Genomic DNA, 15,587 nt, shown 5'->3' with positions numbered 1-15,587 from the left:
GCTGAGGGAGTGTGAGTAGGTAAGCATTTGCCATTTACTATTTTTACTAAGAAATATATGGCTTATTTAATTAGTTGTAAATATGGCATGCACTACGAGAATGGAGTACCATAGACTGTAATTGTACCCAGTATCAGAGCAGATTTTACCGCAAAACTAGAAGTGTAAAATTTGCTGCAAATTTGGTACGCGTAAACACACCCTTAAAGGGGTATTCAAGCGAAAAGCTTTTCCCCAGTAATTGAAACACATTACAAAGTTATATAACTTTGTAATATGTTCAATCACCTATCTGCCCCCCTTCTATATCCCCCCTTCAATCCCCCACCAGGAAGTGAAGTAAACTCATTCTTACCTAATGACTGTTCACCCCAGGCTGCTCTGTGGCAGCCATTTTGTGAAAATGATATCATCAAGAAGGAGGCGGGTCTAAGCCCTGTTAGGCCGGCTTCCCTTTGTCAGATGACTCAGGTTGCTCAGCTCTGATTGCCTGAACAAGATGTAAGCCATCTAACAGTTTTGCAGAGTCAGTTAGACATCACAGGAGAAAAAGTGCATCATGGCAAAGCCCAAACCAGGAAGTAAAGAAAAAACGAAGCCACCAACTGGAGCTGTTTACCTGCAAACAGCGGTAAATTCAAACAGAGCGAGACTCCGGAGGGATGGTAAATCTAAAAACTATGTTTGTGATTGATTGATTGTTTTTTTTATCAGCACTGGAGTACCCCTTTAATGGATTAATGTAATGCATAATTATACACATAAATGTTATGATTCCAACATAAAGTCCCCTCATATTGCGTAAAACAATATAATACCTTTCACCATAAAATGTGCCAATTTGCCTATATTGGCACATTAGCCATTTACCATTTGCCTATATTGTTAATATAGTATTATAATATCTGTTGGCTTGTGTAAGAGTGCCTTTACATGAGGATTTATCAGACAGATTTTTTAAGGCAAAGCCAGGAATGGATGTAAGAAGAGGATAGATCCCAGTCTTTCCTTAATGACCTGTTCCCTGTTTATGGTCTGTTTCTGGCTTTGGCTTCAAAAATCTGTCAGATAAATCTCTCTGTGTAAAGGCACCTTTACAAATGTTTAGTAACACAAGATGTCTCTACCATACTCATGAATAACCTCTTATTATTTAGTGATCAGCCTGTTATAAGCCCTCACAAGCATTTTTTATGATTGCATTCCAAGTTCAGACAGCTCCGCTCCGAAGCCGATGTTGCCGCGCGGGATCGAGAGAAGAAGACGACCTGCGGCCCGGACAGGTAATGTATGGTTCTGTAAAAATCGTCGGTTGCCGTCGCGCACCGCTATTCAACCGTAGCGATGCGCTGGTGGCGAATTACGATTTTAGGTCTGAACCTAAATGAACGATCAGCCGATGACACGATCATCGGCTGATCGCTCTCTCTATTCTACGGAGCGAAAATCGTCCGAATGGGGCCGATTATCGCTCCTGTGGAATAGGGCCCTTACACTGACAACCTATTAGGCACTAATCATTTTCTGTACATGACATACCTGGGGGCCATGGCAGTCCATCAAGGATACTGTGGAATTAACAGGTGGGACCTCCCTTCTGGCCAAGGTTGATGTTGACCGCAGCATCTAAGAGGTTAAATTGCCAGAACAGCTGAGCATCTGCATCTGGTGTTTTCTGTGTTGGACATGGGGGAAGTGTCTGCCTCTGCTTTTTGTGCACTCCACCCATCCAGCCGTGGGGATTAGTTTGGACAGCATTAGTTGGATTCTGCATGCCCAGGCTTATTATTAGCCCAGGAGAGACCAGAATATATTGTGGGGCCCATCCTGTATAAAGGGCCACCTTTTCATGGTTGGATGGTAGACACTATTTCAAATGGTATGCCAAGGGCCTCATCATTTTCCTTAACTGTTTTATAGCAATTTAGCAATTTTAATATTTGCGTTAAAATTAAGGTTATGACTTAACATTAGTAGTGACCTGTTGCATTTTCTTTTTTTGTGTCTGTATCTGCATTATAGCCATAGCAACATGCCCCTGCATAGCGTGAACGGTGTTGTATAGAGCTGACCAACTTTTTTGACTGAATAAGCATACACAATGTAAAATACTCACACAATCCCTTTGAAATAATTATTAACCGTTTCATAGAAATATGTGGCATTCTTGGCTTAATAAGATCTTCAACCGTCACTGCAGCCATAGCATTTATACTTGTAGATGCCGTACTGTAGGAATATACATAAGATGACATTAAACATTGCTTACCCTGCACAGAAGAAAATAATGTTTAATATATCCATGAATCACTGTACCTGAGTGTCCCACTGTATGCGCAGGCAAGGAAAAGACCTGGGATACCTGGATACTGTTCAAATATCTCCAACACCAGGTATGGAATGTACTAGAAGAAAACAGTAATTCATTGGCTGGGCTTTTCCAGATCTAAATCCCTGTTATTGTCACTATGCCACCTTGGATTATCAATGTCATTTGACTGAGTTTATTAGAGATTTGTTCTTTAAGAATAAAACAATTGTGCTCTCCTTTAATGCATCTCCACACCAATGTTAAAGGGTCAGATAAAGTTAACCCTTGCTACACAAAATGCACAAAATTCAGAAGACCAGATTTACTTTAAGCGTAGCTTCACACGCACCGTATCACAGTGGATTTTCTGCTGCAGACCCGCAGATCTGACTAAATGAATGGACATAGCATTAAATCAGCACTGTCAAATCTGCTGCGGATCCGCAGCAGAAAATCCACTGAGGTGCGGTACATGTGAAGCTACCCTGAGGGTGCCTTCACACCTACCGACTCGCAGCGTAAATAACGCTGCAAGTCGGCTAGGTCCTGGCAGATCACTGTCAGTACATACATGCCCTGCTCTCCCGCCCGGCCAATCAGTGGCTGCCGCAGGGCAACACACTGATTGGCCGGGCGAGAGAACAGGACGTCGGGACCCCGTGGAGTGAGGAGATATGTATACAGAGCGGAGCGGGAGGTGGCCGGCATCAGAAAGGGTTAAGCGTCCGGCAGATTTACATACATGCAGTGGTCGTTCAGACCGCTGCGTGTATGTACTGACAGTGACCTGCCAGGACCTAGCCGAGTCGGTAGGTGTGAAGGCACCCTAAGACTAAATTATCACAGACGGATAATTTCTGCGAATTCAAAGCAAGATCTGCTGCGGATCCCTGCCCTGTAAAGTCTATGGGCAGACATACTCGCAGCGGGATGGACATCCCTCTGCGAGTATGTCAGGAGACCGCCCCATTAACCCCTGGCCGACCGAAACTCATACATTATCTGCTCCGTGATCCGGCTTGCTTCGGGGGTTCCCGGGTGCACGTCCCGCTCAGCCAATCAGTGTGCTGCGTCAGGGCAGGTATCTGCAGCGGATCTCGCTGCGAAACTCGCAGCAAGAAATCCGCTGCAGATCCGTCCGTGTGAATTTAGCCTTACGGTCTCATTTTTAGACACTGTAATCTGTAAAAGATTAGACAAAGTAAGAATGCTCCAGATTTATCACATTGGCTAAAGCTGTTGGATAAATCTTTTATATTAGCGTGTCTAGTTTTTAGACCAACTATTATTATGCTTAAATTGCACTAGGATTTTTTGCCAGAATTTTCACATATTTGTGGTGCATCTTAAGCCACAGGTTTACATGATTAAATGTCTAAAACATAATAGCAAATATGGCGAATGTCATTTAAGACAGCTGTTGTCGCGTGTTTGCAATACTAAATCCGGACCACAGACTTTTGGTAGTATAACATATGTTCATTTCAATTGTAGGAGATCTCACTTTAAGGGTATAAACCCACACACCATATACGCAGCAGATATGCAACAAATACGCAGCAGATTTGTTGGTACAGATTTGATGCTGTGTTCAGTTATTTAGATCTAATCTGCTGCGAGTTTGCTGCGAGTTTGCTGCGAGTTTGCTGCGTATCGCAGCAGTAAATACGCTGCATATACGGTGTGTGGGTTTATACCCTAAATAACAAACTATGGTCATAATTTCTTGTGCTAAAACAGAGGTTCCTAAACTGTGGGTCGCGACCCCGGCAAGGGTCAAAGGACCAGAACACAGGGGTCGCCTAAAGCCATCGGAAAGTACATATTTGGTGGCTTTAGCCGATGAGAACTCGCGCTACCGTCTGCAGCAGCAGTGCTACTCAGCTGGAATGCCCGGGGTTATGGATGTGCATTCCAAACTGAATGCCTGGGTGCATGTGCAGGCGTGATTGCATCATCCTACGAGGCTTAGGGGTGGGGGGAATGCTCCACATATGTGTCCGGTGCTTGCTGACGTCTTCAGTGGTCAGATGCAGCAAGTGCCGGACGACAGAAGTCGAGGTGGAGAGCCAAGAGAGCCTGAGAGACAGCCTGTAAAAAAGGTTAATAATATAACAGTACACACACCATAGACACAATACTGTGTAAGCGTAAGGTTCTTTGTGTGTAATCATTACACAGTACACAAAGCAGCTTACACTTACACAAAACACCATACATTTACACAGTGTAAACTACATCGGTCCAGTATAAGATGTAGTTTACACTGTTCCCCAGTGTAAAATTATCTCCCATTTCTCCCACATTCTGAATGAGTAAACTGTGGTCAGCAGTTCTCCGGCATTGAAATCACCTCCTATCGATTTCATTGTGAATGCAGCGGATTTTGTGGAAGAGAGCTCCCGAGAATCTCAGTTTACCACACAATCCGCTGCAGCCTCCTATTGATTTCAATAAGAGGCGGAGTAAGGAAAGTTTCCAACACATTTCTTCCTCTCCAATTTAAGTCAATTGGAGGCTGTAGCGGATTCCGCTCAAATATAGAGCATGTTGCTTAATTTTTCACACTAGGCTTTTTCCTAGCACGGAAAAATTTAAGTAACATGTAATATAAATAATAATATAAATAATATAATATAAATAAAGTAATATAATAACATAGATTTGAACGAAATCTGCTGCGGCCTCCCAATGACTTAAATAGGAGTTAGAGACATGCGCCAGGACTGCATTTTTGCCGAACAGGGGATCTCTCTTCTGCGGGTCTCCCATTGAAGTAAATGAGATATGGATTCCACCGTAGAAACTGCTATTTTATAGTGTGAAAGAGCCCTGAAACATGTCATGCTGTGCAGAAACTGCAGTGTATCCTATGACGTAGTTCACACTGTTCTATATTAAAAAAATTGTCACTAATCTGGAAAAAAACATTATATTTTGGTTTGGGGTCACCGCAACATAAGGAACTGTATTGCACGGTCACGGCATTAGAAAAGTTAAGAACCACTGTGCTAGAGGGAGCTATTGTATGAGCTATTCATAAGATATTCTGGGGCAAAAGCTTTGTTATCAACTAGGCATCTATGTATTTTATAATACCTCTACAAAGGATTTTAAGACCAAAAATGTTATATGAAGCTTGTATTATTTTAATGCTTTTTTTCCTGCATGTTCAATAGGTACAGTAGACACTACTAGGGATGCACGATGCACCGAAAAATCGATACTACTATCGATTTTCGGGGCAAAAAAAACGGTTCGATACCAGGATTTCCTGGTATCGATACTTTATGTTAAACTACAAAATAGCGTAGTTTAACATATAGTGCCGAGAACATGACAGGCGACTACCTGAGCGCCTGTCATGTTCTCTCTGTGCCACCCCTGCGAACACAGACCCGGGACCCTGCGCGCTCACTCGGGCCCAGATCATCCACCTACCATGCAGCTGCTGCCGACAAATTTTAGGTAGCCGCTCCTGCCTCTGACATCGCCAGCCCCGGGACACGTGTGTGTCACTGCGGGTCCTATGGGCTAAGATGAGGACCTTCCCCCCCCCCCTCCACAGGCACAGAGCATGAGACACAGCTGGGCCGGTGTCTGACAAGGGCAGAGGGGCAGCACAGGGTCGGCGGCAGGAGAGGGAGGAGAGCGGCTGAGAGCTGCACGGTCCGGGAGAGGAGAACGCAGGAGAAGGCTGGAGGTGGGGGAGGCGAGGAGGAGATCTGACAGGAGGTAGCTGTGAGGCCGGGCCATCAGGACATCCCCGGGGCCGGCATCAGCAATGTGGGGGGTGAACAAAAGGTCGGCCTGGCTGCGACTGTGAAGGGAAGTGGGAGGGGGGCGGTAGCCTGCACATTACTCTGCCGCCCGAATCCAGCTGGAATAGTGCAATTACAACCCCCATCATCCCCCCTGATAGCTGAAGTGTGTTACATGACTACAAATCCCATCATCCCCCTGATAGCTGAAGTGTGTGTTACATGACAACAACCCCCATCATCCCTGATAGCTGAAGTGTGTGTTACATGACTACAACCCCCACCATCGCCCTGATAGCTGAAGTGTGTGTTACATGACTACAGTTCCCATCATCGCCCTGATAGCTGAAGTGTATCACATGACTACAGTTCCCATCATCCCCCCTGATAGCTGAAGTGTGTGTTACATGACTACAGTTCCCATCATCCCCCTGATAGCTGAAGTGTATCACATGACTACAGTTCCCATCATCCTCCCTGATAGCTGAAGTGTGTGTTACATGACTACAGTTCCCATCATCCCCCTGATAGCTGAAGTGTATCACATGACTACAGTTCCCATCATCCCCCTGATAGCTAAAGGGTGTATCACATGACTACAGTTCCCATCATCCCCCCTGATAGCTGAAGTGTTATTGTGCATATTATAAGATTATCAACTTCCTGATAACGCACGGTAAATGGTGCAAGCGGAGAAACCACCAAATTCAGTACCACATAAAAACGTGCTACTAAATAAAACTACAGATTGCCCCATAGCCATTCTAAGAATCAGAATAGGGCTATTTTTTTAAGAACATTTATTTTAAATAATGGAAACTTTATTTATAAAGTAATATGGTTCGTACAGACCTGACAGTCGGGGGTGGGGGGGATCTCTACTCTTGTGTTTTTAAAAAAAATATATAATTTATTAAGTATCGAATTGGTATCGAGCATTGAAAAAAAAAGTTGGTATTGGTATCGAACTCAAAATTCTGGTATTGTGACATCACTAGACACTACAATAAACATCAAACCGCATAGATAGAAACATTCTAGTCACTGACCATATGGTACAAGTTGGTGATAGGAGGTAAATTATTAGTCTATTCATGAGAATTTTTCTTACAATAAAGACATAATGACATTTAATATTTTTATAACTGGTTATAATACTTTTAACTCCTTGAATAAGTCACTATATAACTACCTGGTCTGGAGCAGAGACATATCCAGCAAGAAGAGGGTCACAGTTCAGGTAGAATGTGAACATTACAATTCCACAGATGACCGCACTTGACACAATGACGCAAAGGGCCACTTGATTCACCAAGATTGCTCTGTGAGAAGTAAGACTCTTAGACTGTAATCCAACCAAAACCAACAGAAGCAGGAGAAAGGCAGATAAAATAGTATGAGTCTTGGGCTATGTTCCCACTATGCACTAGCAACAGTCGCTCTTTAGTAAATAGCCACTGTTTAACACTAAACTATGGCCATAATTAATAATCATGATTCTTTACGTTGTGTGAACATAGCCTAAAACTGTATTGCATTCTGTTCTATTGACACCTGTATCAAAATATATTTTTTACAAAAGCACTTGGTGTGTATTTTGTTGCATGCAGGCTTCGGTCCTGCTATAGGCCCAAATACTAGTTGTTGTAACAGTAGCTGTTGTCTTACAGTATACATAACATTCAGCATGACATTCTAAGATACACTGCACATGTCAAAAAGTAATACATACATTTGCTGTCTTTAACCCTTTAGCGTCCCATGACGTATCTGATTAGTCATGGTGCCACGGACCCCACTCTGAACGGCGCTGATCCCGGCTGACATGTGCAGCCGGGCAGTGCCTCTATTAGCCGGCGCGGGTCCCGTTGCCGCTCCGGCTAATTAAGCCTCTAAGTGCAGCTGTCAAACCTGACAGCTGCACTTAGAAGCTTCAGACCTCACGTCCCTAGTGTCTAGTGGGACGGATCGGAATGACGCTGATCCCGGCTCGGCAATAGATTGCTATGGCCTGCAGCAGGCCATAGCAATCTATGACCGATCTAATCGATCTTTGCTGTGTATATACACAGCATTGATCTCTATGAGAGATCATTGCTGTATATATATATAAGTCCCCCAGGGGGACTTCTAGTTAAAGTAAAAATAAAAGTAAAAATGTTTTTTTTTTATTAATAAAAAAATCCCCTACCCCATTAAAAGTCCAAATCACCTCCCTTTTCCCATTTTATAAATATAAATAAATAAACAAATAAACATATTTAGTATTGCCTCGTGCGTAATCGCCCGAACTATTAATCACATTCCTGATCTCGCACGGTAAACGGCGTAAGCGCAAAAAAATTCCAAAGTGCTAAATTGCGCATTTTTGGTCGCATCAAATCCAGAAAAAATGTAATAAAAGGTGATCAAAAAGTCGTATATGCGCAATCAAGGTAGCGATAGAAAGAACGCATCATGGCGCAAAAACTGACACCTGACACAGCCCCATAGACCAAAGGATAAAAGCGCTGTAAGCCTGGGACTAGAGTGATTTTAAGGAACATATATCTGTTAATGGTTTGAATTTTTTACAAGCCATCAGATAATATAAAAGTTATACATGTTATATATCGTTGTAATTGTATATATATAACTAAGCTACTCGCAGGGCAATGATTTACTGAAATCTCAGGTTCCTTTACTCTTTTGTTTGTTGTCTGATTTGATAATATATGCTAACATAGTTAAATGCAAACCAAGATACAGTACAGGTTTCTTGTTTTTAGGCCCCTTTCGAGACTTTACAGCTTGCACTTTTATAGGCAATAAAAGTCTGATAATTGACTGAAACTTTTTTCCCATTTAATTGTATTTGGGCATTTTTTGTGATATATTTAAACTATTGTACTCCACCTTATTCACATTGGGTGACAGTGTCCTTGTTTCAGAGTTGCTATTCTCTGATCAATAATCCAAATAGCAAAGTTCAAGACAACAAAGTCTAGCCATTCAGCAGCCATAATCCCGCCTCGGCCCGCTGAATGGCTTAGCTGCCTTGAGACGTCACGTCTCATGCGGCAGCTCACACCAGGGAGCGGCCGCGGGACGGGTGTACCGGGCGGCGCGATCCGGGTCCCAGGGCTAGAACGGAGGAGGTAAGTGACCTCCGCCGTCCATAACAAACCCCTCCCCAGCCATAGCTTAAAAATGCCCCCAGGCCGGAGTACCCCTTTAAGAATTTGGATGCAACCCTAGGGAGTCTTGGAAAACATAGGTACAGCCATAGGCTTTAGATTGGTTATACTGGGGAAAGGGGAACTATTAGCAGTTAGACAAATCCAACCTGCTGATATTTCCCTACTGCACAGAAAATGCGTTGAGGAATGTATGTGACTTACCTTCTTCTTCTGCGACATTGAAACTGTAAGGGCCCTATTCCACCGGACGATTATCGTTCGCATAATAGTTAACGATCTCAAACGACCGCTATTGCGAAAGACTTGAAAACGTTCACTCATTTCCATGGAACGATAATCGTTACTTATGATCGTATTTGCGATAGTTTTTTTCTTCGCTATTGAGTTCGTATCTACTGTGAACGGCCGAAGACGTCTTATTCAATGCAAACGATTTGCGAACGACCAACAATAAAAATAGGTCCAGGCCTTATAAAGCGATCAACGATTTCTCGTTCGCTCGTTAATCGTTAACTGCATGTCAACCGAACGATTATCGTTTAAATTCGAACAATTTAACGATAATCTGAACGATAATCGTCCGGTTGAATAGGGCCCTACGGAGCACCATGTCTTGCACTGGACCGTGGTGCACAAGACTAACTGCTTTGCAACGGTGTTGAGGAAGAAGGTAAGACACAAACCTTCCTCCCCTGTGTCTCCTGTGCAGTAGGGGCAGGACAGAGTAGTTCGATTCGTCTAACCTGCTGATAGTTGCCCTTTAATCAGCAGAGGCACTATGGCTGGTATGGAGGCCTAGTAAAGGTCTCTGACAGCTACTGTAACTAATTAGCACCCTGCAGATCAGGCACCAGATCAGTAGATGACAGGTCAGTGAGGCATTTCAATGCCGAGACGGCTATTGATCACAGCATTTAAATGGTAAAATGGCTGACACCAATAGGATTGTTTGCTTTTTTTAATTGAAAGTTAATTACAAATCTGTATCATTTTCTGCCACCAGTTCATTTGAATATTTTTTGTCTGCGAACAAAGTTATGTCATACATAACATACTAGAATGCTTGAATTTATTATTCTTAAAACTGTGGGAAATACAAGCAAAACAAAAGTCTTAAATATGGTATTGTTTACTCACAGTTTAGCTTCCCTTTCAGATTTACAGGATATGTAGCGTTGAACCTGTGCTTGATGGACTCCATACATGGATAGCCACAGAAATGTGCTGCCACAGACAAATGTCCAGAAGGTGTATCGCCTTCGAGGGTCTGGGTCAAAGCTGTTACAAATAGAGAATACCATTGTCATGCCATCATTTGTGAGATGCCATATAGTACTAATAGTACAAACTCATGAATTCATTAGAGAATTGCATAATGTGCTTTTAGATTATAGAGGATCCATAAGAATTGTTTGCATTTTATTTACAAATTTATCTGCGGAACTATAACTGTGCTCAGCCAATCGCGGCTGAACAGCTGATGACGCGGCAGAGGGCGGCCGGCACGAGGGATGGTCAGAGCGGTTCCGCTGGCCGCCCGAAGATTATATCATTGTCACAAGATGGCGGACGGGGGTCGACACGGATCAGGTGAGTATAGAGCACTACACTTCTAGGGGTTGCATGGGTGGGGGGAAACACGGGGAAGGGGGCCGTTTACTAACATAACATACATTACAAAGTTGTATAATTTTGTAATGTGTGTTATTTAGTGAATAATTGTTTAGCACCGCACTATACCTTTAAGGTCTGGAGAGTTAGCTGGCCAATCAAGCACAGTGATGCTGTGGTTAGTAAACCAGGTATTGGTACTTTTGGCAGTGTGGACAGGTGCCAAATCCTGCTGGAAGATGAAAATTCCATCTCCAAAAATCTTTTCAGCACAGGGAAGCATGAAGTGCTCTAAAAATTTCATGGTAGACGGCAGCGTTGACTTTGGTGTTGATGAACCACAGTGAACCTACACCAGCAGATGACATGGCTCCCCAAAGCATCACTGATTGAGGAAACTTCACACTAGACCTCAAGCAGCTTGGATTGTGCCTCTCCACTCCTCCAGACTCTGGGACCTTGATTTCTAAATGAAATGCAAAATTTACTTTCATCTGAAATCACCACCTTGGACCACTGATCAACAGTCCAGTACTTCTTGTTCGTATTGGGCAGGAGTGGCTTGACACATGGAATGCAACACTTGTAGCCCATGTCCTGCAGACGTCTGTATGTGGTGGCTTTTAAAGCACTGGCTCCAGCAGCAGTCCACTCTTTGTGAATCTCTCACCTTTTTCTACCACACTTTTTGTTTCCACTCAACTTTCCATTAAAGCGACTCTGTACCCACAATCTGACCCCCCCCCCCCCAAACCACTTGTACCTTCAGATAGCTGCTTTTAATCCAAGATCTGTCCTGCGGTCCGTTTGGCAGGTAATGCAGTTATTGCCCTAAAAAATAACTTTAAAACTTGTAGCCCATGCCAAATGGGAGTATTTGTGCCCTAACTTTGCACCACCCCTCCGTCCCTCCTCCCCACCCTCTTCATCATTAGGAATGCCACTGGAACATTTTCAACATGCTGAACATTGCACAGGTGTTTTACGATACAGCCCATGTTCAGTATTCACACAGCTGACCCGTAGGAGACAATCTGCCTGGAGCATTCCTAATGATGAAGAGGGTGGGGAGGAGGGACAGAGGGGTGTTGCAAAGTTAGGGCACAGATACTCCCATTTGGCATGGGCTACAAGTTTAAAAGTTGTTTTTTAGGACAATAACTGCATTACCTGCCGAATGGACCGCAGGACAGATCTTGGATTAAAAGCAGCTATCCGAAGGTACAAGTGGTTTGGGGGGTCAGATTGTGGGTACAGAGTCACTTTAATATGCTTTGATACAGCACTCTGAGAACAGCCAGCTTCTTTAGCAATGAACCTCTGTGGCTTACCCTCCTTGTGGAGTGTGTGAATGACTGCCTTCTGGACATCTGTCAAGTCAGCAGTTTTCCCCATGATTGTGTTGCATACTGGACCAGACTAAGGGACCTTTTATAACACTTAGGAAGCCACTGCAGGTGTTTTGAGTTAATTATTCTAATTTTCTGAAATACTGTATTTAGGGGTTTTCTTGGCTGTAATCCATAATCATCAACTTAAACAAATAAACGCTTGAAAAAAGTTCACTCTATATGTAATGACTATAAAATATGCATGTAGGAGGAATACCCTATGAGCTTATTGAACTATTTTTCATGTGATTAAAAAGACATCTATCTCAGCACTGGAGGGCTCAATCTATAAAAGCAAGTTTTCGTTAAATTAGGTTATGTTCACGTTTTTTCCTCTCAGTTTTAAAAAAAATAATCACGCCGGTCATTGGGCTGTTTTACTGCTTGTCAGTGCAATGATGGCTTTTGGTACATTATTCTACTTCAGGTGGACTGAACCCACTTTTGATGGGTGTGGCTCCGCCGTTCCCCCGTGTCTCTTTTCCATCGTCACTTGAATATAGTTGTACATACTTGTAAATACTTATTTTTGTAAATATAAATTTTGTTTCTTATGTTAATACTTTTGTTTATTTTTTGATGTTCCATCTTATTGCTTTGGCGTAGTTACTGGTTGGCTCCTGTGGACCTGGTTCCGAGATGGCATATAATAGATCTTCTTAGGCCATATTACTTTCACTCCAGCAGTATAATTAATGGCCTGCACGTGGACTTGATAGCATTTTGATGGTCCATTAGGGATCTGTCACCCATATGATACATTTTTTGATAAGGCAAACTATTGGTCTTAGTTGTGTGCACTTCTTTTGGTAATTCTGTACCAATGCTGGTAATTTTTAGCATATTTTTAGTGCATGTGTTGCCATAAGTGTGTACACCTTTGGATCACAGACCACAGTAAGGTTGGTAAATGGACATATTGATCCGTGTTAATAAGGTTTTTCCGCCATATAATTGCATCCATGCTGCAAGTGTGTATACCAAGGTATGAGTTTTGCTCTATGGTAATTATCCTTTATGTGCGTTTTGACTCTGATTTGGATAGGATTAAGTGGGGACATTGTTGCTATACATGTATTATGATGGGTGATATCCCACCAGTACTGGTTGTAGTGCTGTATAGCACTATGGCCCATACGCATATATAATAGGGGGACCTACATTGCTATAATGGTATATCAAAAAACTCCTTATGAGCGCCGCTTTTGTGGACATTATCATAGTTCATGTCGTTGTACAGTGTGTGATGGTGGAGATATGATATCCCATTATAATTGTTTGTTGCATGGTCCTGTCTATAGCCCACGCGCACATATGATAGGGGGACTGCTACTATCCAAGTCAGTTTAATCTTTTGAGCATGCCGATCCGGGTATAGCTATGATCTGTGGGGATACTTGCGCCGTTCATACCATTATTATGTATTATATGATGTCCCTATGTTGTCCAATGATAAGTCTCGCGCATGCGCAATTGGAAGCACTACAAGTGCCTGGATAGCTCTCCTTACTGGCACCCCATTGTGTCCCTGTTCACAATTTATTTGGTGGTAGCTATATATTGTTTGGGTATCGCTTTATTACTGTTCTTTATTTGTATACATTATTTGCTACACTCATTAGGGTTTATATTACCTGTTTTTTGTTAATATTTACATCTTGTCTTGAACAGGGCACATGCCATTTTTTATGGATGACACCTGACGTGGTGTCTCCATGTTTGGTGTGCTTTTTTAAGTGTTTTTAATCTTAGGGCTGTTATTATATTATTCTTTTTTGTACCTGTGGAGTAAAGTATTATAATATTTAATTTATTTTGCTATTTGTGGTGTGCTTATTTATTATATGGCATATGCTTTTTCTGTAGTTTTGTGGTCTATTTATAAAAGATGTCTGGACCATCTGCCTTTAGTCTCATAGATTGTACACCTTTGATAGCTTCATTTGAATATTAAGGGGGAGATTTATGAAGACCAGCATAGAAGTACGCCAGCCACAGGCAGGCTCTATCAGGAGATCACAGTTAACACTTATCAATGCTATGCTATGGCATAGCAGTGATCAGTGCATAAAATCTAATGCAATAATGTAAAAGTCCCCTAAGGGGACTTAAAAAGTGTAAAAATTAAAAATCAATAAAAGTTTTTAAAACATGCCCAAAAGCCCCTCCTCCAATAAAAGTGAAAATCACCCCACCTTCCCATTTTATACATAAAACACATAAAAATAATAAAGTTATTTAACATATAATATACCGTAGCGTTTGTAATGGTCCGATCTATTAAAATAAAACAATATTGTTCCCGTACAGTGAACGGCATGAACTAAAAGCGGTTAAAAAAAATGCAGATTGCTTTTTTTAAATAACATTTTAGGTATAATTTTTTTTTATAAAAAGTGATCAATACATCTTAAAGCGACTCTGTACCCACAATCTGACCCCCCCCCCCCCCAAAAAAAAAAAACACTTCTACCTTCAGATAGCTGCTTTTAATCCAAGATCTGTCCTGGGGTCCGTTCGGCAGGTCATGCAGTTATTGTCCTAAAAAACAACTTTTAAACTTGCAGCCCCGTGCCCAACAGGCGTGGCTTAGAATATCTGTGCCCTAACTTTGCACCACCCCTCTGTCCCTCCTCCTAACCCTCTTCAACATTAGGAATGCCACTGGAACATTTTCTCCATGCTGATCATTGCACAGGTGTCTTAACGATCCAGCCCATGTGCTGTGCTGACACAGGTGGGGAATAGGAGACAATCTGCATGGAGCATTCCTAATGATGAAGAGGGTGGGGAGGAGGGACAGACAGGATGTGCCAGCCTAATGCATACACATGCAAGTTTAGGATCTTGGATTAAAAGCAGCTATCCGAAGGTACAAGCAGTTTGTGGGGGGGGGGGGGGGGGGGAGGCAGATTGTAGGTACAGAGTCGCTTTAACTAGAAAGAAATAAAACTAATAAAAAGTAGAAATAATGTCGCAAAAAATAAAAGTTCTATAAGAGTCACAATAGGGCCATTTTAAATATACCTATTTGCAAAAAAAAGTTTTACTGGTAATAAAAAATTCTAAAACGTTAAAAGAACCTAGTGTAAACGCATATCGTTGAAGAAAAAATGACAGTTTTACTGTAAAATGCATTACGTAAACATGGAACCCCCCATAATTTGCAGAATCACATTTTTTTTACTCAAATTCACCCCATAAATGATAATTTGGGGGTGCCATAATTCATTTTATGGCAGATTGAAAGATGCCATTACAAAGTACATCTGTTCCTGGGGAAAAAAACAAGCCCTCGCATGGCCCTGTAGGTGGAAAAATAAGAGTTATAGCT

At 42.3% G+C, this 15,587-nt stretch overlaps 1 protein-coding gene across 3 annotated transcripts in view; it reads right to left on the bottom strand.

Moving 5' to 3' along the window:
- Positions 1-15,587, bottom strand: part of SLC5A5 (solute carrier family 5 member 5) — a 148,925-nt gene that overhangs the window by 25,242 nt on the left and 108,096 nt on the right. For all 3 annotated transcript variants that reach the window (XM_069962303.1, XM_069962302.1, XM_069962304.1), the window contains exons 7-10: positions 10,389-10,529; positions 7,265-7,394; positions 2,317-2,405; positions 2,117-2,229 (exon numbers count right to left, since the gene is read on the bottom strand). In XM_069962303.1, coding sequence (XP_069818404.1) covers positions 2,117-2,229; positions 2,317-2,405; positions 7,265-7,394; positions 10,389-10,529 — 473 coding nt within the window. The remainder of the gene's footprint in view (positions 1-2,116; positions 2,230-2,316; positions 2,406-7,264; positions 7,395-10,388; positions 10,530-15,587) is intronic.

The sequence above is a fragment of the Dendropsophus ebraccatus genome, chromosome 3 (genome assembly GCF_027789765.1).
Source record: "Dendropsophus ebraccatus isolate aDenEbr1 chromosome 3, aDenEbr1.pat, whole genome shotgun sequence".
NCBI lineage: Eukaryota > Metazoa > Chordata > Amphibia > Anura > Hylidae > Dendropsophus > Dendropsophus ebraccatus.
This window is presented reverse-complemented; position numbering and strand designations above follow the sequence as displayed.